At 44.6% G+C, this 22,360-nt stretch overlaps 1 protein-coding gene across 2 annotated transcripts in view; it reads left to right on the top strand.

Moving 5' to 3' along the window:
- LOC132378460 (catenin delta-2-like) overlaps positions 1-22,360 on the top strand; it is a 1,187,639-nt gene that overhangs the window by 420,991 nt on the left and 744,288 nt on the right. For both annotated transcript variants that reach the window (XM_059945388.1, XM_059945390.1), the window contains one exon: positions 20,847-20,980. In XM_059945388.1, the coding sequence (XP_059801371.1) occupies positions 20,847-20,980 (134 nt within the window). The remainder of the gene's footprint in view (positions 1-20,846; positions 20,981-22,360) is intronic.

Here is a 22,360-nt window from a genome sequence, read left to right as displayed (position 1 = left end):
GGAATGGGTTACATTTTAATAGGGGTCCTTAAATTAATTTTGCCCATAAGTCAGAAAATACACAAAAAATCACGCAGTATTGTATTCACACCTCCTCTGATCATAATGAATGTCATCAACAGCATAAGACTGATAAGAACAAATACTGAAAGTGGAAAGAGAGAAGAAACTAGTTCTGTTGTTTGTACGGACAAATATATGCACACAATTTGGACTTTGGAATTTAATATTATGGAAAACCATTCATATGCAGTGGTGTCGATAAGTCAGGTATTTGTAACCCAGGAATGGTGTGTATCCTGGTTATTAATAATGTGCACTTTGTGAAAATTTGCAATGTGGATTTTGGGTGTCATATTTCCATCTCAACAGCAGTGAGTGAACTTCAGGAAGTTCTTAATTATCTGCATGGCAATCTACGACATAAGCAACTATGGTATGTGCTATTGAAGTACAACTGCTGGTCTCTTTGAGGAGCTTCATTAGAAATATTCATTTCAAATGACTCTGCTGCTCATTGATGGACACCCCTATACTCAATGCAATAAATTAAGTACTTTTTTTAAAATGTAGATTTGAATTCTGAGAATGTGCATATCATCTACTTCCTGTGTATGAATGACAACCAAGGGCTGTTTAGGCTGAAATATTCCTTCAACAATTCTTAATCATTATGGTTTGCATTCTAAATTTCGACATACTCAATAAAATGATTTGGGAAAAACAATTGCACAGAAACAAGTCAATTTTGGGCTATAAACTAAACCAGCAGTTGAATGTTGAAGATGAACAGTTTTTATTGGGTTTTATTTGTGAAATGCAGCCCCTTAGTGTAAATGCTAGGTCACAACTGAACAAATTGTATTCATAAATGCAAACGGAATGTTTTAAAAATCCACCACCTCTGAAGAAACTAGATAGTTTGAAAAACGTGCTTCATATTTCTTCATTTATAATCAATTAAGTCGTGATTGTAAAATATCAATGAGATAACTGGAATGGCGTGACCACACAGAAACACTTATCAGCAGATTGATCACATCAACAAGCCATACAATCAGTCTATCTGACATTGGTTGTGATAAGACTGAATCAATGCACAACAAAATTTTCACCAACATGCAGCTCATGCTGTTGGGATTAGCATTTAGCGTAGTATTTTAGTGGTGAGAAATTGCCTTTGTTGGATGACTTCCCACTGGCAGGCGGATGGTTGAATGGAGACTTTCTACTATGACCAGGAATGCTGACAAATGAGTTTTCTTGTGCAAAAGGTCTAACTACTTGGAGGGGTTTGACAACAAAAATCAGCAGTTGGATTTCTTCTTAAGCATCTTAAATGTCATACCAAGAATAGTAAAATAATTGTATAGTTCCTCCTATTGACTGATAAACTGAAATAGTTGACCATCTATTCACCAACTTCTTTGTTCATTCTGAGCATTTATTTACCCATCCCATTAAGCTAATCAGATAAAAAGGGAACATTAGCTTCCCTGTTTAAAATACTTGAAATAAGTCTACAAAAATACCCTATCGCATGCTAATACTCATGGTTAGATTTTCTTATTTTTCAGTATAACCAGATTTTAAAAGCTTCTGAGTACATTGCATCATCACAAATGACTATAATCATGGTGTGAGAAAATAAGACTGCCTATGGAAAATCTAAAAGCATTCCAAAGAATTTTAGATTTCCTGAATTGCCTTGTGCTACTATAATTACTATTGCACTATGAACTGTTGCCACAGTGTTTCATTGTTTCTGAAGATAGGGAACTGTCATTCATTCTAGAGTCATTCATCTTGTAACTGATGCACCATCAATAACTCTCTCTGAGACGTGAAGGCGAGATATCGGCTTTTATTGACTGGAAGAAAGAACAAGCAGTAGTTGACCACCATACTACATCCTGGAGACTGAGGGCCGGGTTCAGGCCTCAATCGCCTTTATACAGGGGTCTGTGGGAGGAGCCACAGGAACAGTCAGCAGGGGGCGTGTCCAGACAGGTATATGTAGTTCACCACAGTAACATCAGTACTGTGGCGACCCACTTCCCAGCGTACTCGAACCGGCTCACAAAGTGGCACGCGCCGGCATTGTGGCAGGTCCCAAAGAGGGCGCCAAGCCTGCTTCACCAGCAAGGGGAAAAGCCCGCGCACAGGACGGGACTGTGAATACGTGCCCCCTACAGCATTCCCGCCCAGGGAGGGCGGGATCAGGAAGGCTTTAAGGCGAGGCCGCAAAGTTTGAACATATCTGTTTTGTAACAGCAGCTCACCGACTCTGTGTTGTTATTGCAGCACTGCATGTAGCAGACCGTTACAGTAGAGTGAACAGGTACCTGGAGATTTAACCCCCATACTTTCCATGCAATAGGATTGGGGGTTATGTCCTTAAAACTGCACATCAAACAATTAAAATTACGTGAACTGATACAGGCTTCTCTCTGCCTACACTTCAGATGCTTGAACACGGCTGATGTTGCAAAAGAATTAATGCAATTTGAGATACTGCAATATCAGCAGGGATTCTGTTTTTGCAGGTTCATTGATGTAAGCCCTCTGTCTCCCTCAATTTACTCCTCTCTATTCACCCCACTCTTTGATTTCCCTTATCCCTCTTGCCTCCTTTCCTCTTTAATTCCCCTCCCCTGCACTCTTGGCTTGACAACCATGAGTTGACTACCCCTCCTTCCCTCTGGTTCCCCACCCCCTAGCTTTTATTCCATGGTTACTGTCCTATAGTGTCAGATTCCTTGTTCTTCTGCCCTTCCCCTCTTCTATCTACCAACTCTGAGCTTCTCACATCATTCCCACATCCCCCTCCTTCCTACCTCCCCCTTTACCTGGATTCACCTATCATACACCAGCCCATGTGCCTCCCCACACCCCCCCCCCATTTCTGCCCTCTTTCTTTCCAGTACTGATGAAAGGTCCCAGCCCAAAATGTTAACTGTTCTTTTCCCTCCATGGATGCTGCCCGTCCTGCTAAGTTCCTCAAACTTCTTGTGTGTGTTGCTGCAAGACCATGATGTCATGGTGTTTAATGTTAAACAGGGACAAGTGACAAAGAAAAGGCAAATATTTGTATGTAGCCCATCCCTAAATCTCAACATCCAAAGGCACTGCACTGTAAATCATGTACTTTACAGATGACTACTGTTGGAATATAGCAAGTAGCGAAGTTCTGTAACAAGATGTATTTGCTTAGAAGATACTCAAGTATTATAATTCATTTTCACAGGTGGATCATGGAGCAGTTTGAACGACGGAGTACATTGAACTGATGTGATCTGGGGAAACTTAGCAACTAGGCTTCATGTGGTTTCCAGGTTAGAAATGCATTACAGATCTACTGATCTGACCCCACAAATTCTGATTCTCTCTTCCATTGATGACTATTTTGGATAATATTTTTTCTGCAGTTTTGCTGTGTCTGTTAGCTGTTATTCCTTCCATGCATTCACACCCGTGTCAAAGACTTCAGTTGTTTAAATCCTCAAACTATAGTCAGTTACAGAGCAAACAAAAGCTCTTTTTTACACTATAGTGTATGTGTTGCTTTCATATTGTCTAAGCTCATACCTCTCGAAGTGGGTGCGGTTTTCCAGGGGTAACCTGAATATATGGCTAGTGTACATTTCAATACAAGTACCTTAAGCTGTACAGAAACCCAACTGCGTGTTTTCTGTGTCCAAGTGAATAACCTAATAAATTTATGTACAGTATTATACGAAAAATGCTGGAGGAACTCAGCAGGCCCGGCGGCCTCTTATGGAGAAGTGTAAACAGTCGATGTTTCAGGCTGAAGCCCTTCAGTGGGACTAGGAAAAAAAGAGATTGGAAGTCAGGGTAAGAAGGTGGGGGTTGGAGAGGAAGACAAACAAGGTGACAGGTGAAATGGGGAGGGGAAGAGGGGTGAAGTAAAGAGCTGGGAAGCTGATTGGTGAGAGAGCTAAAGGGCTGGAGAAGGACGAATCTGAGAGGAGGACAGAAGACCATGGAAGAAAGGGAAGTGGGAAGAGCACCAGGGAGAGCTGATGGGCAGGTAAGGAGATAAGGTGAGAGAGGGAAATGGGAATGGGAAATGGTGAGGGGAGGGGCAATTACCGGAAGTTTGTGAAATCGATGTTCATGTCATCAGATTGGAGGCTACCCAAGCTGAGTGCCTGAGTGTGGACTCATCACAGCAGTGGAGGAGGCCATGGACTGACATGTCAGAATTGGAATGGGAAGTAGAATTGAAATGGGTGGCCACCGAGAGATCCGGCTTTTTCCTGGTGGACAGAGCATAGGTGTACAGCGAAGTGGTCTCCCAATCTACATCTGGTCTCACCTATATACAGGAGGCCAGGCTGGTAGCACCGGATGCAGGGAAATGAAATAGAGCCATTTAGTCAAAGCTCAAAATCAGATGCAGTGTTCAACTTCAATTACCTTCCTGAAGTGAACAACATCAAGGAGTGCATTTCCAAATGATATTTCTAACCAATTGTATATTTACATTCAGACCTAAATTAGACCACAAGACTAGGAGCAGGATTAGGCCATTCTGCCCATTGAGTCTGCTCACCATTCCATCACGCTGATTTATTATCCCTCTCAACCCCATTCTTCTGCCTTCCCTTCATAACTTTTCACACTTTTCACTCAGCCATCAGGCTCTTAAACCAATGGGGTTAACTTCACTCAACTTCGCCTGCCCATCACTGAACTGATCCACAACCTATGGACTCAATTTCAAAGACTTTTCATTGCGTGCCCTTTATTTATTGCTTTTTTATTTAGTATTATTATTCTTTGAACTTTGAAGTGCATTCTGAGCAATGCAATATAAAACCTCAGCATTCTATCCATGCTTTTATATTCTAGTCCTCTCAAAATGATTACTAAAATTGCATTTGTCTTCCTTACTATAGACCAGGGGTCGGCAACCCGCGGCTCCGGAGTCGCATGCAGCTCTTTCATCTCTGTGCTGCGGCTCCCCGTGGTTTGTTAGTTTTTGAAACGTAATTCGAAATTTGAAGATTATGGTGATCTTGTACAATCTAAATAAAACGTTGTGGCGACCCCATTTCCTGGCACATCCGAACTGGCTCACAATTAGCCACCATTCCGGCTAAGGGAGATAGCCTACGGGGGTTTGTGAGTACGTGTCTTTTGGAGCATCCACGCCCACGCGGGGGGGGGGGTGTTGAGGGAGGCTTTAAAGCAAGGCTGTTTAGTTCGAATAAAGTTATCTTTGACTGCAGTGTCATTATTTTAGCGCTGCGTGTAGCATACCGCCACAACGTGTTTTTTATCGCCATTAATATACATCACCACTGCCAATGCCTGACACCCGCCAGTGCGCGCTTTCTTTTAATTCTTCGATCGAAGGTAGGCTAACTATGGAGTAACCTTCAACCCAACGTCTTTTTTTCGGAGTTCAAAATGTTTTTGTTGCATACAGAAATGTAATTTCGTTTTCTCTGCAGGAGTTCATCAATTTCATAAATGCAACACTTTATAGTTTGTTTATACATAGCATAAAGGCAAAAAAAACCCCATTGTATGCAGTATTATTTCATTTTAAATGTCAAACGGGTTTTGTGGCTCCCAGTGTTTTCTGTGGGAAATGGGTCCATATGGCTCTTTCAGTGGTAATGGTTGCTGACCCCTGCTATAGACTCAAGCTACAAGTTAACCTTCAGGGAACCCTTTACGAGGACTTCAAACTTTTTCACTCTGATTTCTGAATATGCTCCGCATTTAGAAAGTAGTCTGTGCTTTTATTCCTTCTACCGAAGTGCATGACCATACATTTCCGAACACCTTTATTCCCACTCTTTGCCTCCTGCCAGTCAGCCAGTGTTCTACCATGGCCTCTTAGTTAGCAGCCTCGTGTGCGACACCTTGTCAAAGGCCTTCTGAAAATCCAAGTATACAACATCCACTGACTCTCCTTTGTCTATCCTGCCTGCTATTTCCTGAAAGAATTACATGATACTTGTGAAGCATGATTTCCCCTTAAGGAAACCAGGTTGACTTCAGTCTATTTTATCATGTGCCTCCAATCACTCTGAAACCTCATGCTTAATAATGGACTATAACATCTTGACTACCAGTGAGGTCAGGCTAGCTGGTGTATAATTTCCTCTTTGTTGCTCCCCCCCCCCCCCTTCTTAAATAGTGGTGTGACATTTGCAAATTTCCACTCCTCTGGAAACATTCTAGAATCTAGTGATTCCTGAAAATTCCTTACTAATGCCTCTACAATCTCTTCAGCTACCTCTTATAACCCTGAAGTATAGTGTTTTTAGTCCAGGTGACTTATCTACATTCAGGCCATTCAGTTTCACAAACACCTTCTCTTTAGTAATAGCAACTACATTCAATTCTGTCCCCCGACATTCTCAAATTCCTTGCATGCAAGCAGGTGTCTTCCACAGTGAAGAATGACACAAAATATTTATTAAGTTCATCCACCATTTCTTTGTTCCCCATTTCTACCACGTCAGCACCATTTCCTACAGTCTGGTATCCACTCTCATCTCTCTTTTACACTCTTCATATATCTGAAAAAAAGGCATTCTCTTTTATATTATTAGCTAGCTTACCTTCATATTTTTCATCTTTTCTCTCCTTATTGCTTTTTTTAGTTTTCTTCCATTGGTTTTTAAAAGCTTCCCAATCCTCTAGCTTTCTACTAATTTTTGCTTAATTGTATACCCTCTCTTCTGCTTTTACGGTGTCTTTGAATTCCCTTGTGAGCCACAGTTGCCTCATCCTCCCTTTTATATTACATTTTCGTTGGAATGAACCCATCTTGCACCTTCTAATTGCTCCCAGAACCTCCAACCATCATCCCTCCTGGTATCTCCTTCCAATCAATTTTGGCCAGCTCATCTCATGCCTATTAGTTTCATTTCCTCCACTGTAATACAAATACATTTGATTTTAGATTCTCCCTCACCAACTGCAGGGTGAATTCTATCATATTGTGGCGACCCACTTTCTGCGCAGGCGAACCGGCTCACAAATAGCCAGCGCGTGGGGGGAGACTTTGGTAATGCACCTCTGATGTCATTTCCACCCGGAGAGGGCAGGCTCTAGGGATTTAAATACCAGCACCGCGAAATTAGAATAAACTAGTCTCGAAATGACTTACCGACTGTGTGTCATTATTTCAGCGCTGTGTGTAGCACATCGCTACATTGATGACCCCGACGGTCCAAACGGGATTTGGACCAAAGATGACCGACTCTTCATCTATTCACGCAGTTTCGCTAAAACTGCCGACTTTCTGGATGCTGCGACCACGCATGTGGTTTATCCAAGCAGAAGCCCAATTCCAGATTCCGCAGATATCTTCTGATTCCACGTGTTATTATCACATGGTGAGTGCCCTTGACCAGGAGACGGCTGCCCAGGTTGTGGATTTCATACAGTCGCCCCTGGAAGAAGGCAAATATGAAGCATTCAAAGCACTGCTCATTGGGACCTTTGACGTCTCATGGCGTGAGCGGGGTGCCCGCCTGCTTCGCCTGGACGGTTTGGGAGACAGACTACCATCGGCATTGATGAATGAGATGCTGTCCCTGGCTGACGGACACAAGCCTTGCCTTATGTTCGAGCAAGCTTTCCTAGAGAAACTGCCCGAGGACATACATCTGCTGCTGGCTGACGCAGATTTCAGTGACCCCCGGAAGGTGGCGGCCCAGGCAGACGTGCTGTGGAAAGCCAAGAGGGAGAGCGTGGCGTCCGTCGGTCAGATTACCAGGCCACACGCCCAACAGTGGACCAGACCAGGCCCAGCAACACAGAGGCAGGAGTCAGGAGGCCAGTGAACAATGGTGTTTCTACCACCAGCGGTGGGGCACAAAAGCCCGCCGTTGTCGCCCACCCTGCAAGGGCCAGGTGCCGCTAATGACTATGGCGGCTGGCCACCAGGACAGCCTCTTGTACGTCCGGTACAAACAGTCAGGACGCCGCTTCTTGGTCGACACCAGAGCAGAAATCAGCGTCTTGCCCCCAACGGGGTACGACACCCGCAACAGGAAGCCAGGACCCACCCTGAGGGCAACAAACGGCAGCACGATACAGACCTACGGCACCCGCACAGTGCAGCTACAGTTTGGCACCAGCCGGTTCACGTGGGTCTTCACACTGGCCGTGGTGGCCCAACCACTCCTGGGGGCGGACTTCTTGCGAGCTCACAGCCTGCTGGTCGACTTGCAAGGGAAAAGACTGGTACATGCCGAGACTTTCCAGATGTTCTCCCTGGGTGAAGCCATGTTGCCGGCCCCACACCTGGAATCCACCACGCTGTCAGACAACGAATTCACCAGAACTCTGGCGGACTTTCCATCGATTCTGGCACCACAGTTCACGGCAGCCATGCCCAGGCACAGGGTTCTGCACCACATCCCGACCAAGGGATCACCCCTCCACGCCCGCGCACGAAGGCTCCCCCTGGAAAATCTCCGCCTGGCGAAGGAGGAGTTCAAGAGGATGGAGGAATTGGGGATCGTACGGAGGTCCGACAGCCCATGGGCCTCCCCCCTGCATATGGTGCCCAAAGCAGCCGGGGGTTGGAGACCATGCGGAGACTACCGCAGGCTGAACGAGGCTACCACTCCGGACCACTACCCCGTGCCGCACATACAGGACTTTGCAGCAAACCTGCACGGGGCAAGAATCTTTTCCAAAGTTCACCTCGTCCAGGGATACCATCAGATCCCGGTGCACCCTGAAGACATCCCCAAAACAGCACTCATCACCCCTTTCGGCCTGTTTGAGTTCCTCCGAATGCCGTTCAGCCTGAAGAATGCTGCACAGACGTTCCAGCGGCTAATGGATGCGGTGGGATGTGACCTGGACTTTGCGTTCATCTATTTGGACGACATCCTTATAGCCAGCAGTAGTCGCCAGGAGCATCTGTCCCACCTCCGCCAGCTCTACTCCCGCCTGAGTTATTTCGGCCTCACAATCAACCTGGCCAAATGCCAGTTCGGTCTCGATACCATCAACTTTCTGGGCCACAGGATTACCAAAGACGGGGCAACTCCTCTGCCCACCAAGGTAGACACGATCCACCACTTTGCCCAGCCCAACACAGTCAAAGGCTTGCAGGAGTTCGTTGGTATGGTGAACTTCTACCACTGTTTCCTCCCCTCAGCAGCCCGTATCATGTGCCCTTTGTACACCCTGATGTCGGGTAAAGGCAAGGACATTACTGGGGACGAGGAGGCTGCGGCCGCTTTCGTTAAAGCCAAGGAAGCCTTGGTAGATGCCGCGATGCTGGTGAACCCCAGAACGTTCATTCCGACCGCACTCATGGTGGACACATCTGACACAGCAGTCGGTGGGGTGCTGGAGCAGCTCATCGAGGGGCGCTGGCAACCCCTGGCGTTCTTCAGCAAGCACCTACGACTACCCAAACTCAAGTACAGTGCTTTTGACCAGGAGCTGTTGGCACTGTATCTGGCAATCCAGCATTTCAGGTACTTCTTAGAAGGCAGGCCGTTCACCGCGTTCACGGACCACAAACCGTTGACCTTCATGTTCACAAAGGTGTCTGATCCCTGGTCGGCTCGCCAGCAGAGACTTCTGGCCTACATCTCCGAGTACACGACGGATATCCATCATGTCTCGGGGAAAGGACAACGTCGTGGCGGACGCACTCTCCAGACCAGCTGTCCAGGCCCTGTCCCTGGGGGTTGACTATGCAGCACTGGCGGAGGCTCAGCAGGCAGACGACAAGATGCCCAGCTACAGGACTGCATCTTGGGTTTGCAGCTGCAGGACTTTCTCGTAGGCCCAGGTGATAGGACCCTCCTGTGCGACGTGGCTACCGGCCAACCTCGCCCCATTGTCCCAGTAGCTTGGAGGCGGCGAGTTTTCGACTCCATACACGGCTTGACGCACCCATCTATCAGGACAACCGTCCAGCTGGTCTCCAGCAAGTTCACGTGGCATGGACTTCGCAAGTAGGTCAGTGAATGGGCCAAAACGTGCACGCAGTGCCAAACAGCCAAGGTCCAGCGGCACACTAAAGCCCCGCCGCAGCAGTTCGAACCCACCCACCGGAGGCTCGACCACATTCATGTGGATATCGTGGGCCCCCTACCAGTGTCCCGAGGAGCACGGTACCTCCTGACTATCGTAGACCGGTTCACAAGATGTCCAGATACCGCCCCACATTACCTCCAACAGAGGCGCTCAGTTCACCTCCAGCCTGTGGTCAGCTGTGGCCAGCCTGTTGGGAATGCAGCTACACCACACTACTGCCTACCACCCACAGTCGAACAGACTAGTGGAACACTTCCACCGTCACTTGAAGTCGGCTCTCATGGCCCGCCTGAGAGGACCTAACTGGGTGGACGAGCTTCCCTGGGTCCTGCTCGGAATTTGCACAGTGCCCAAAGAGGATCTGCACGCCTCGTCGGCCGAGTTGGTGTACGGCGCACCCCTGTACCGACTTCACAGCACGGACGGACCCCGACCCATGTACCCAAAGACCTGCAGAACTGTAAGTTTGTGTTTGTACGAAGGGGCGGACACCGGGCACCGCTACAGCGGTCGTACGAGGGGCCGTTCAAGGTGATCAACAACAACGGGTCCACGTACGTTCTGGACATTGGGGGGAGAAAGGAGGTTTTCACGGTGGACCGACTCAAACCGGCCCATGTGGACTTGGCGCAGCCGGTCGAGGTTCAGGCACCGCGGCGCAGAGGCAGACCTCCCAAACGAGGCTGATCTAGACTGTGGACATTGGGGGGGGTGTATCGCCGGTACTGGGGGGGGGGGGTTATGAGGCGACCCACTTTCTGCGCAGGCGAACCGGCTCAGAAATAGCCAGCGCGCGGGGGGAGACTTTGGTAATGCACCTCTGTCGTCATTTCCACCCGGAGAGGGCGGGTACTAGGGATAAATGTCAGCGCCGCAAAGTTTGAATAAACTAGTCTCGATATGACTTACTGACTGCATGTCATTATTTCAGCACTGTGTGTAGCACATCACTACAATATTATGATCACTGCCTCCTCAGGCTTTCTTTACCTTCAGCTCCTATCAGCTTCACATTAGATACAATATGCACAACACCCAATCCAGAATTATATTTTCCCCAGTGGCTGAGCCACAAGTTGCTGTTTTAAAATAAGTTCTTCTAGGTATTACTTCTCTTGGGATCCAGCACCAACCTGATTATCTCAATCTACCTGACCTCCATATTGAAATCCCTCATGATCATTGTAACATTGTCCTTTTTTGATGCCTTTTCTATCCCATTGTAATTTGTATTCCACATCCTGGGTACTGTTCGGAGTCCTGTATATAACTCCCATCAATGTCTTTTACCCCTGCTGTTTGTTAACTCTACCCACAAGGATTCCACATCCTTCAGCCCTACGTCATCTCTTTCAAAGCATTTGATTTCATTTTTTACCTGCAGAACTACCCCACCCTCCCACCCACCTGCCTGTCCTTTTGATATGATGTGTATCCTTTCATGTTATGCTCCCAACTGTCATCTTCTTTCGTACATGACTCGTTAATTCCCACAATGCCATACAAGTTTAAGTTCAAGTTTAATTGTCAGTCAACCATACATGAATGCCCATGAATATAGCCAAATGAAACAGCGTTCCTCCAGGGACAAGGTGCACAACATAGTACCAACAGTCATATATAGCACAAGACTCATATTGCACATATAAGACAGCAGTAATATGCAGTGACATAAAAATATATCCAAGTTCCTGTGTTCATGAACGTTGCAGCAGTCTGCAGTCAAACACAGTGCATCTTGTCTTCTGCCAAGTGGAAAGCAGCACCGACTCCAGCATGAGCTCCATGGCACACTGCCTCTGGCACTCCGGTGGAGCGCGCTGACCCCAACACCTCTCTCCTGGGCAGCTGCCACAGTTTGCCTCACTGCAGCCAGGGCCTTGCAGCCCTCCAGCTTTTCGCTAATAAAAGAGTGAATCGGACTTGCAGTATTCGAGGTTCTTGCGATCACAAGTAAAGCAACTGAAGTGATCTCTTACTGGTAGTTGGCACACCATCATTGTGCACTGACTCTTCTCTCATAGGCAGCAGCACAATCTACACCAAGCCCAACTCCTTCAATTTCTCCATCAACGAGTAACTCACTGATGGGTGACACTTTACGTTCTTAATGTCCAGCAGGGTCTTGCAGTCATAAATTATACAGTTAAAAAAAACAATAACAACTTTGGTTGGTCCCGGGGAAGCTGCTGCATCTGAACATGCCACTATCCTACCAGATGCTTACTTGCTAATTTCTAACTGTGCTACAAGATCATCTAGCTTGTACCCCATACTGCCGCATTCAAGTGTAACACTTTCAGTCCTGTATTCATCATCTTTTTCTATTTTGTCTCCATGGAACCTGAAGTTAGAATCTAATCCTTTCTAAACTTTTTGTCTTTTCCAGACATCCCACCTCTCCCGGAAGTTCCGGGAATCTCCCGCATATTGATTGTAGCTCCCTGAGGCCCACAATTTATATACAATATCTCAGAAATCAATTTTTCTGAGAATGAGCGGGGTTGAGGGGGGAGAGAGAGAGATGTAATGAGAGAGTGACAGAGAGAGCATCCTGATTTGTCTCTCTTTGTGCTAGGTAGACCTATCAGTTTTCTCTGTGGGCGGGCTTTACAGTCGACCTCTCTCTCTCTTTCATTGTCCATCAGTTCAGTTTAGTGTCCTGCAGCGCCATGGCAGTGTGTTTCAAAAAAAGAAAATATAAAACATACTTCACCCCAGGCTACACTAAATGTACCCCGCCTAACAGGGGTCAAAAATAATGACTGTTACTCACTGCACTGTTTGTAATCAGCATTGAGACTGTCAACAGAATATTCAACGAGGAATATATATGTGTGTGTGTGTAAATAGTTTCAAAATGTGATCAAATAAATTGTGTTCTTTCATAGTGAAATGTTCTGTATACATACACGCTTGGAGGCTGACCGGGTGGGAGGTGCGGATATGGGGTTGCAGGAGATAGGGATGGTGGTGCTACCTCCCTGAAATGAGTTTTTGCAGGGTGGGATGTCTGATTTTCACTTATTCTGAAGACTTTTGTAACCTCTCCTGCACCCTCCGTCCCTTTTAATTTATGCTCATTTTTCCAAACTGCAGAAACTCCAACCACAACCCCCCCCCCCCCCCCGCCGCACTATTTAAAGCCCTGTCTATTCCATAGCTTCAGTCTCACACACCATCAGTCTTTGGCAGTCAGGACTAACAAATACATTCACAAACATGGCACTGTTGTATGTATCACACACACAGTACAGTACAATTTGTACATGCTAAGAGTTATTCCAGCCATTCACACAACCCAAACAGATTGCATGACACCCACCAGCTTGATTCCCTGTCTAGTTGGACAGGGTGATAAACAACTGGCAGCCAACTGCATGGGATAGATGGGTCCACCTTCATATCCAAACCTCATGAAGAAGTTTATGCTGGCAGTTGTTGCAGTGATCTTTGCTGAGACCATGGCCAGCATCAGTTTAAAACCATAGTTAAAGATGCATTCCTCGTTGTTCTAATCATTGTTTACACACTCCGCCACTCCTTATTCCACTCACTCTAATAAGTTATAAGTTGCAATAGCATTAGCACTACATTTTTGTCTCACCACTCAAAAGGTTATGTTAGTTTCTTTTTCATATTAGCCACATGCCATTTGTTTTCAGATATTCTATAGCAGCTGAAGCACTGAAACTGTTTCTAATGTATTGGATATATTGGAGATGTGATCTTCGTGGGTGGAGATACATTTGATATGGGTTTGCAATCAGGATGGTAAAAAGAAGCTGAAGACTTCTGCTCCAGAGGACATGGGTGAGGACCGCGATAGGGCAATCTTTGTAAGTGGGCACAATGAACCACTTGGTGCTCTGGGAGTCATGTGATAATCCTGAATCCAATATCAAGAAACATGAATGAGCTCATCACCTACTTGGCTGGTGGTGAATGGGGAACCCATTGTGATTCAGCATTCATTAGCTGATGTTGCAGATTGTACTGCAGCACAAATGACAGCCATCCAGTGTTTATGTATTTATTGAGGTACAGTAGGGAACAGGCTGTTCTGGCCTTTCAAGCCACGTTGCCCAGCAACCCTGATTTAACTCTAGACTAATCACAGGACAACTTACAATGACCAATCAACCTACCAACCGTACATCTTTGGACTGTGGGAGAAAACTGGAACACCCAGAAGAAACCCATGCAGTCATGGGGAGAACGTACAAGCTCCTTACAAACAGTGGCAGAATATGAACTTGCATCACTGGAAGTGATAAAGCGTTGAGCTGACCACTTTTCTATTGTGCCACCCTAACATCTAGGGTCTTGCATGAGGAGCTCAGAAAATTATCATGCAAGATTAGTCTGTTGGTCTCAGGTTCAGAAACCAGCTGTTTGACTGTGAATTACACTGTGCAAGGAGATTTCCTGGTGTCACCATGGTCCAATAAGTGATGAGGTACCATATCGGACAAGAGTCATTGACTTAAGGAGCAATGTTTCTGATGTCCCTTCTTTGGAAGATGCTCTTCATGTTTCTATCACTGCAAGTCAACTAGTGCCCTTTAGATTATCTGGTAGCAGAACAACTTGCCCAAACTGCTTCTGTTGATCCTTGTTACTCAACTGTCTCTATTTTATTCCCTGGTAGCCAGCTAACCAGTCAGCATTGACTGTAGCCCTTAGCCCTGTATGTTAAAGCTTGTCCTTCAAGGCATCTGTCATCTTCATTGAACATGAGCAGTTCTGTCACCACTGTGATAATACAACATCAGAACACAAAAGAAGGGCAAAAATCTAGTGAATAAGAGAGATTAACTCCACTTTGCACATTATTTCTTGGCTTGGAATGTTTGATTTATAAAAGCTATTTCTTACCATCCTAATGAAGCAACCATGGCAGTGTGGTGGCACTTTTTCTGCAAAGGTCTGGTCAGCTCACGCATAACAATGCTGTCTAGTTTGTCTCCTCTTTGCATAGCCACCTTCTCAATACAAATTCAGTTCTTAGCTGCTCATAAAGACTATCTTTTCCTGCTGTTAAGATCACCACAGATCTTCACATCTACCAAGTACAACAACTTCCTTCCATGATGGTTCAGCTAGTAGAGAGTTTTTATTATACTATAATGGATTATTATATCACATTTCTTTTCAAAGACTTTCATTGCATGCCTCTTCGTTTCTTGTGCTTATACGTATCTGTGTAATGCAGCAAATTGCTGCAGGCTGCCATAATTCCAGTCATTGATCTGATTAGCTGGTTCTGGGTGCATATCAATTGAACATTGCAGCAATCTAAATTTTCTTCGTTCCAGTACAGCGCAGAGCTGACATGTAACCCCTGCAAAGTAATAGTACTAGTAATTCTGGCAAAGCCTGCTGGTATCTGGCCAGTGAATGAAATGTAGTAAGCTCACTTTGATTACAGCATCTCAGTGGTTCCTGGTGTAAGAGTGGATGTCAATCTCTGAAATGTCATAAATATTTTTACGTCTATCCTGGAAGGAGCTGGATAAATAATGTTTATAATGATATATAATGTTTCATTGCTGAGATTGACTGACAGTTTTAATGCTGTTCTTGCTCAGAAATCATATTTGTAACTTGAGCAGTTGACCATTTTCAGTGAGTTTATCTTGAATGAAAAGCAAAATTTTAATGTTCCTTGCAGAGGTTGTGTGGAGAGGCTCCCTGAATATTGTCGTTCTAATTTGGCCTCTTACAAAGTGGTATTCTTCTCCTTAACCATCTACAAATACCCTTTGCTTGGGCAATAAATCATATCTTATTGCCAGGGCAATTTCACGGATACATCTATACAAAATCAACAATATATCCTTCAGTACTTGAGCCCACTCCATCTATTTCTTTGACTAGAAATGACTAGAAGTTTAAATACAGGTAGAAACATGGAATCAGCAGCATAACAATAAATGACAAATCAAGATGACCCTTTGCATAGAGCTGGTGGTGAATGTATTTTCAGCTCTGTATGTTTAAAGTGTAACATGATGCTCAGCTGGTCAGCCAGCATCTGTGGAGGCAAAGGGAGGGTTGACATTTCAGGTTGTGACCCTGCATCAGGGCTGAGCATGTAGTGGGCATATAGCCAGTGCAGAGAGATGGGAGAGAGAGTTGGTAGGTGGAGCCAGGAAAAGGAGGAGATGTCAGAGACTCTGTGGTGATAAGTAGGAACATAAGGAGAAAGAGATGGAATAAAGCGGTGTACGAAACCTGATAGGGATTGGGATGGAGGTGGAGACTGGATTGTGATGAGTAGATGCTGGAATCAGGTAAGTAAGGAAGTTGATAAGTGGAACTAGATAAGGGAGGGGTCTTGGGCAGATGAAACCAGTTGGAGAATGGGCTTTGCAGACCCATTTAGTATAATGTATAAATGGATAAATCCCCCAACACCAGCAATGTGTCAGTGTTGGAAACTGTACTGAGTTTATGGGTATATAATGGACAGGGAGGGTGAGAGAGGGCCAGTTCACAGGATAAATCCCCCAACACCAGCAATGTGTCAGTGTTGGAAACTGTACTGAGTTTACGGGTATTTAATGGACAGGGAGGGTGAGAGAGGGCCAGTTCACAGGATAAATCCCCCAACACCAGCGATGTGTCAGTGTTGGAAACTGTACTGAGTTTACGGGTATATAATGGACAGGGAGGGTGAGAGAGGGCCAGTTCACAGGATAAATCCCCCAACACCAGCGATGTGTCAGTGTTGGAAACTGTACTGAGTTTACGGGTATATAATGGACAGGGAGGGTGAGAGAGGGCCAGTTCACAGGATAAATCCCCCAACACCAGCAATGTGTCAGTGTTGGAAACTGGGCTGAGTTTACGAGTATATAATGCACAGAGAGGGCCAGTTCATGGTGTAACCAGGTGGGGAAGGGAGAAAACGGAATGATGGGAAATTGTGCTTTGGAGAAATTTACCAGATCCAGAGAGACAAATGAGTACAAGGAATGTGAGTTACATGAAGTCAGAATATTTAATGCCTGTGTCATTGGTTTGTGGACTGTCCCAGTGAAACCTGTGATGTTGCTCTCCTAGTTTGTGTTTGGCCTCCCCTAGCAGTGGGAAGAAGCCAAGGAGTGGCAGCTTGATGTGGGAATGGGAAAGGGAGTTGAAATGGCTTGCAATAGGAGCTTGGAGTGGCCATTGCAGACAGAGAGCAGGTACTTTGCAAAACGATGTGCAGTCTGCGCTTGGTCTCACCCTTGTAGAGGAGGCTGCATGGAGAGCACCAGATGCAGTACAAGTTTAGAGTTGGTGAATGTGAGTCTTTGACTGACCTGGAAAGGCTGATTAGGTTCTTGAGGAAGCAGGTATAAGGACAGGTTTTGCACCTTCATGTAACTATATGGAGAAGTGCCAGGGAATGGAAAGGTATGGATGAGGTGGGATGGACAATGCAGGAAGACATGGAGAGACTGCTTGCTGAGGAAAGTGCCAGAGGGGACGAAATGTGGTTGATGGTGGGATACTTTTGCAGCTGGCAGAAATGATGAAGGATGATGTGCTGGATGTGGAGGCTGATTGGATGAGTGGTGAGGATCAGAGGAACTCTTATCCCTGTTATATCAAGAGGAAGATAGGGTAAGACCATAAGACATAGGAGCAGAGTTGGGCCATTCAGCCCATCGAGTCTGCTCTAACATTCCATCATGGCTGATCCTGGATCTCGCTCAACCCCATACTCCTGTCTTCTCGCCATATCCCTTAATGTCCTGACCGATCAGAAAACGATCAACTTCTGCCTTAAATACACCCTCGGACTTGGCCTTCACTGCAGTTTGTAGCAGAGCATTCAACAGATTCATTGCTCTCTGGCTAAAAAAAAAATTCCTCCTTACCTCTGTTTTAAAAGGTCACCCCTCAATTTTGAGGCTATGTCCTCTAGTTCTGGTGACCCCCACCATAGGAAACATCTCCTCTGCATCCATCCTAGCTAGCCATTTCACTACTCAGTAGGTTTCAATGAGATCCCCCACATTCTTCTAAATTCCAGTGAGCACAGGCCCAAAGCTGCCAAACACTCCTCATATGTTAACCCCATCATTTCCGGAATCATCCTCGTGAACCTATTCTGGACTCTCTCCAATGACAACACATCCTTTCTGAGATATGGGGCCCAAAACTCCAACTGCTCCAACTGCAGCCTGACTTGTGTCTTATAAAGGCTCAGCATTATCTCCTTGCTTTTATATTCTGTTCCCCTTGAAATAAATGCCAGCGTTGTACTAATGCCAACAAGAGCAGAAGTCTGGAAAATGGACGATATGTAAGTGAGGACTCCACCAGCTACAGTAAAGGTGAAGCCATGTTCCCTGCAAGCAAACACTTCCTTGATAACAGCTGATGCAGGGTCGCAACCTGAAACATTGACTATCTCTTTACTGCCACAGATGCTGCTTTGTCCTCTGAGCTCGTCTGGTGATTTCTTTCTTGCTTAAGAGTGAGGGGTGACTTCCTTACAAGAGGTTGAGTGGAAGGAGGTATTGTCAGGATAGCTGAGAGAGTCAGTGAGTTCATTCTATTTTAACTGTTAACAGATAATTTGCTTTCTGAGTCAGAAAGGACAGACAGGTATCAGAAATGGCCTGAGTGAAATCGAGGGCTGGTGGAAGTGATGAAATTGATGATGCTGCTTATGTGCAGGAAGCAGCACCAATGCAGTCATTGATATTGTGGAGAAAGAAGTAGGGAATGCTGCTAGAGTAGGTTTGGAGCAAGTAGCTATAAAGATAGGTGTAGCTGTGGCAGTTGAGTGTTAGTGCAAGGGAGCTGCTGGATCTTTATTCCAGAAAGAAGTGGACAGCACCTGAAAGAGGATGAGTGTGTATAATGGCTGGAATCACATTGGGAAGATAAGGCAATGGGGCTGTGATGGGAATGGAGAAGGGAAGACAGGATGGAATCAGGGTATGAGGAGTTAAGTAGGGCAACCCCTAGGTATAAAAGAGTCTTTTTCTGATTTGTAGGTCGTAAGGAGTATCACAATAATGGGTGCTGAGTCTTCGCCTCTTTACAATTTATATAAATGACTTAGATAAAATTACCAAAGGTACAGTTATGAAATTTGTTGATGACACAGCAGGTAGGAAGGAAGGCAAGTTATGATGAAGACATATGGAGACTACAAAAGCAAATATATTAACTGAATGGAGTAGAATGTGGAAAACAAGAAATTATCAGTTTGGTAGGAAAGCTAAAACAAACCGTATATTATTTTTCACTGCATAAGAAGGTGTGAATTATACTGGAACCCTGATAGTAGAATTACAAAAAGAAGATTGACCAATGCCTAGGGAATTTGTCTCTGGAAATGAAAAGATTGACAAGTGTACCAAGATAATTCTTTAAGATTGTGAGCTAATTTGATGAGATGGGCAGAGCAAATGTTCAGTATATTCTTAGTGACAAGTCAGAGTGATCAGTGGGTGAGGTGAGGTGGTCAATTAGAAATGAAAGGGAATTTTTTGGAGACTAGGGTGGCATGATATGTATTAAGCAGGTATTGGAGATTAAGGATTCATCCACAGTTGGGGACATGGGTTGGATAGATTTGATAGTTCATGAGGTGGTGTACTCCTGCTGTTTTGGCTGAGCTGATGTCTGTTCCAGTTTCATGGCTTCAGGGATTTTCAGTATCATTCCAATATGTTCTTTTTGAGTCATCATGAGCAAGGGATTCCAGGAATTAGTGGGGATGATTTGAGGCACATCCTTGGATAGTTTCCTTTGTCTGCCAATAATTTTTCCCCCTTCTGAAAACTGGGTGGGCTATGTATGAATGACATTGCCCACCCAGTGTTGTCTACTAAGAATAACAATGGCCTTAATACTGCGGCTATTTGTCTGGGAGAGGGCACTGTATGGTTGGTTTGATTTTACAGTGAATCTGAAAGATTTTGATGAATTAGCCTTCGTGATGTTTTTCCAGTGCCTCGAGATGCTGACTATAGTTAGCCCAGGTCTCAAAGCATTTTAGAAGGGAGGGATTACTGCTGTCGGAGTCCTTGATCCAGGTCTGAAGCTTTAATGTTCAAATAGCGTGCTCAATCAATCTAAGTCTTTGCTGGTGTTTTAAAGGAAATAATGCATTTCATCCTCAATGCATGCATGCTTCAGTGAGATATTGCTCCCAAAGTATTAGAAACAGACTACAGTTATGCCATGAATCTTTTCTTATTGTTGGAAGACTATGATGCAGCAGAGGCAACTTGATAGGAAAAAAGTTTGTCTTTGATAAGCCAAGTACAAGACCTGACCTACCATGTTTCAATGAGTGTTTCAGCAGTGGAATCAGCCTGAGTCTGTGCAAACTCAAGCATCATTGAGGCACTGCAGCTTTACTGCAAAGTTGTGATACCTTGGTTCTGGTGTGTAGATATTTTAAGCAGAACAGCTTCCCACTAGTTCTGCAGATTAGCTTTATTATCAAGAGAGGTACATTGGAGGCAAGTTGTGACTTTGCAGCAAGAAACATAACGTAGCCTTGCATGAATGTGAAATTTGGAACCATTAAGTCCTTGAGATATGGCAAAAAAATGCATCTAAGGGGAAGGTAGATTTATGGAAGATAGAAGAAGGAATAAAAGGAAATGGTGAAATGCTGAAGTGAGATGGGAGAACAGTTGGGCAGTGCAGAACTGAAAGCCTGTATCTGTTGAGTTGCATATCCGACAAGTGCCTACATGGATTATATGTTAACGTGCATTTTTTTCTGTTTCTTTCCCTCTTCCTCATCCCATTCTGTTCAAATTATGCAGGAGTTATGCCAGTTCCAGAGCAGCCATCTGCATCTGAGAAAAATAACTTGCTGAGCCCTATGCTGACTGCTTCCAATGGAGATGGCTCCGAGCCAGAGACCACTTCTGCTATTCTGGCTTCAGTCAAAGAACAGGTAGGTGCCCTTGCTTAACCCTCTTAAATATGCATCATGCCGACTGCCAGACTGTATGTGTGTCCTTGGAGTCATTCACCAGGAAAAATGAATAAGCGAATCCCACGCTTGAGGACTGTCTAATATGAAAGCTCTATTCAAAAACACTGAGAAACGAGAGTCACCAACCCTCAGATTGTCTTGGAATATGCAGTAAATAAGGACCTAATGTTTAGGATACTACTGAATGTAAGATTTTATAAAGCGGAAGGACTTTAATTCTCTTTATATTCTTGGAGCTTATTTGCCTTAAGAATTTCAAAATTTTGGGAGTGGTGTGGTGGCAGGTGTTATCTGACAGATATTCAGAAGTATCCGATTGGACAAAGTAGTGTCTGTTTGATTTCCAATTGGCATCGGAAGATGGCTCTTTGCGATGATGGATGTTTTGGACAGCTGATAATGGCTAGGGGCAGAACATTTGGAGACTAGAGCTCTCCAGGAATACATTGACAATCCTAAATATAGCAGACAAATGCTTTCATGTTGAGAAGTGATTGTTTGACTGGTAGTTTCAATCGGCAAGTATGAACAAAAGCTTAGTTGATTTTACTTCAGAAATGCAGCAATACATTTGGGTTGTCAGAATCAGCAGAACAATATTTATATCACAGAGTTTTCTTCTGAATTGTTATTTTGCTGTAAAACTACGTGAATAAAACCTCTGGACGTAATCTGTTTGTTTTGGATTTTGATGTTCTGGGAAAAGAAACAAATTATGTAGTTAAGATTTAGTTTTCTGAAACCAGTTTTTAGATTAATTTTTGTGTTTGCCTGGATACAAAGCTCTGTAGTGTATTCTTCAAGAGCATGACTCTTTTTCAATTCATTTCTAAAATAACTATTATTTGTATTTTTGATGTCCTTCAGTTTAGCATGCCAAAATTCTAAAGAAACGTGGAAGGAACTAATCAACTTTTTGTCATGTTATGAAGATTCCATTGTCATTTTCTTCTGATCCGGTATTGCAGATCTTCCATGTAAAGGACATTTCAGTTGCAACCATAAGTATTACACATTGTAAGATTTGATCTCCAATGCGCATGTTATTGGTGACATCAAATCATGTCACTGAGATTGTCACCAGGGGACTGTTGTGTATTGGAATGAAGAATTGCTGGATTCTGAGTCAAATATCATGTAAGTGACAGTATCTGTAATTACAGCGCAGTGAGACTGTAATAATAAATCCTCTTGATTGACCAAAGCATGCAAATAGAAAGAAACACAGTTTAAAATGAAGAAAACACAGTGTAATATTTCAATAACTGATTTCAGAATCGGTACTGGATAGTGTTTCACTAAATCACTACATTTCATTTTTAATCTTGGTGTCTCTGA

Source organism: Hypanus sabinus, chromosome 20 (assembly GCF_030144855.1).
Source record: "Hypanus sabinus isolate sHypSab1 chromosome 20, sHypSab1.hap1, whole genome shotgun sequence".
In the NCBI taxonomy this organism is placed as follows: Eukaryota; Metazoa; Chordata; class Chondrichthyes; order Myliobatiformes; family Dasyatidae; genus Hypanus; species Hypanus sabinus.
This window is presented reverse-complemented; position numbering and strand designations above follow the sequence as displayed.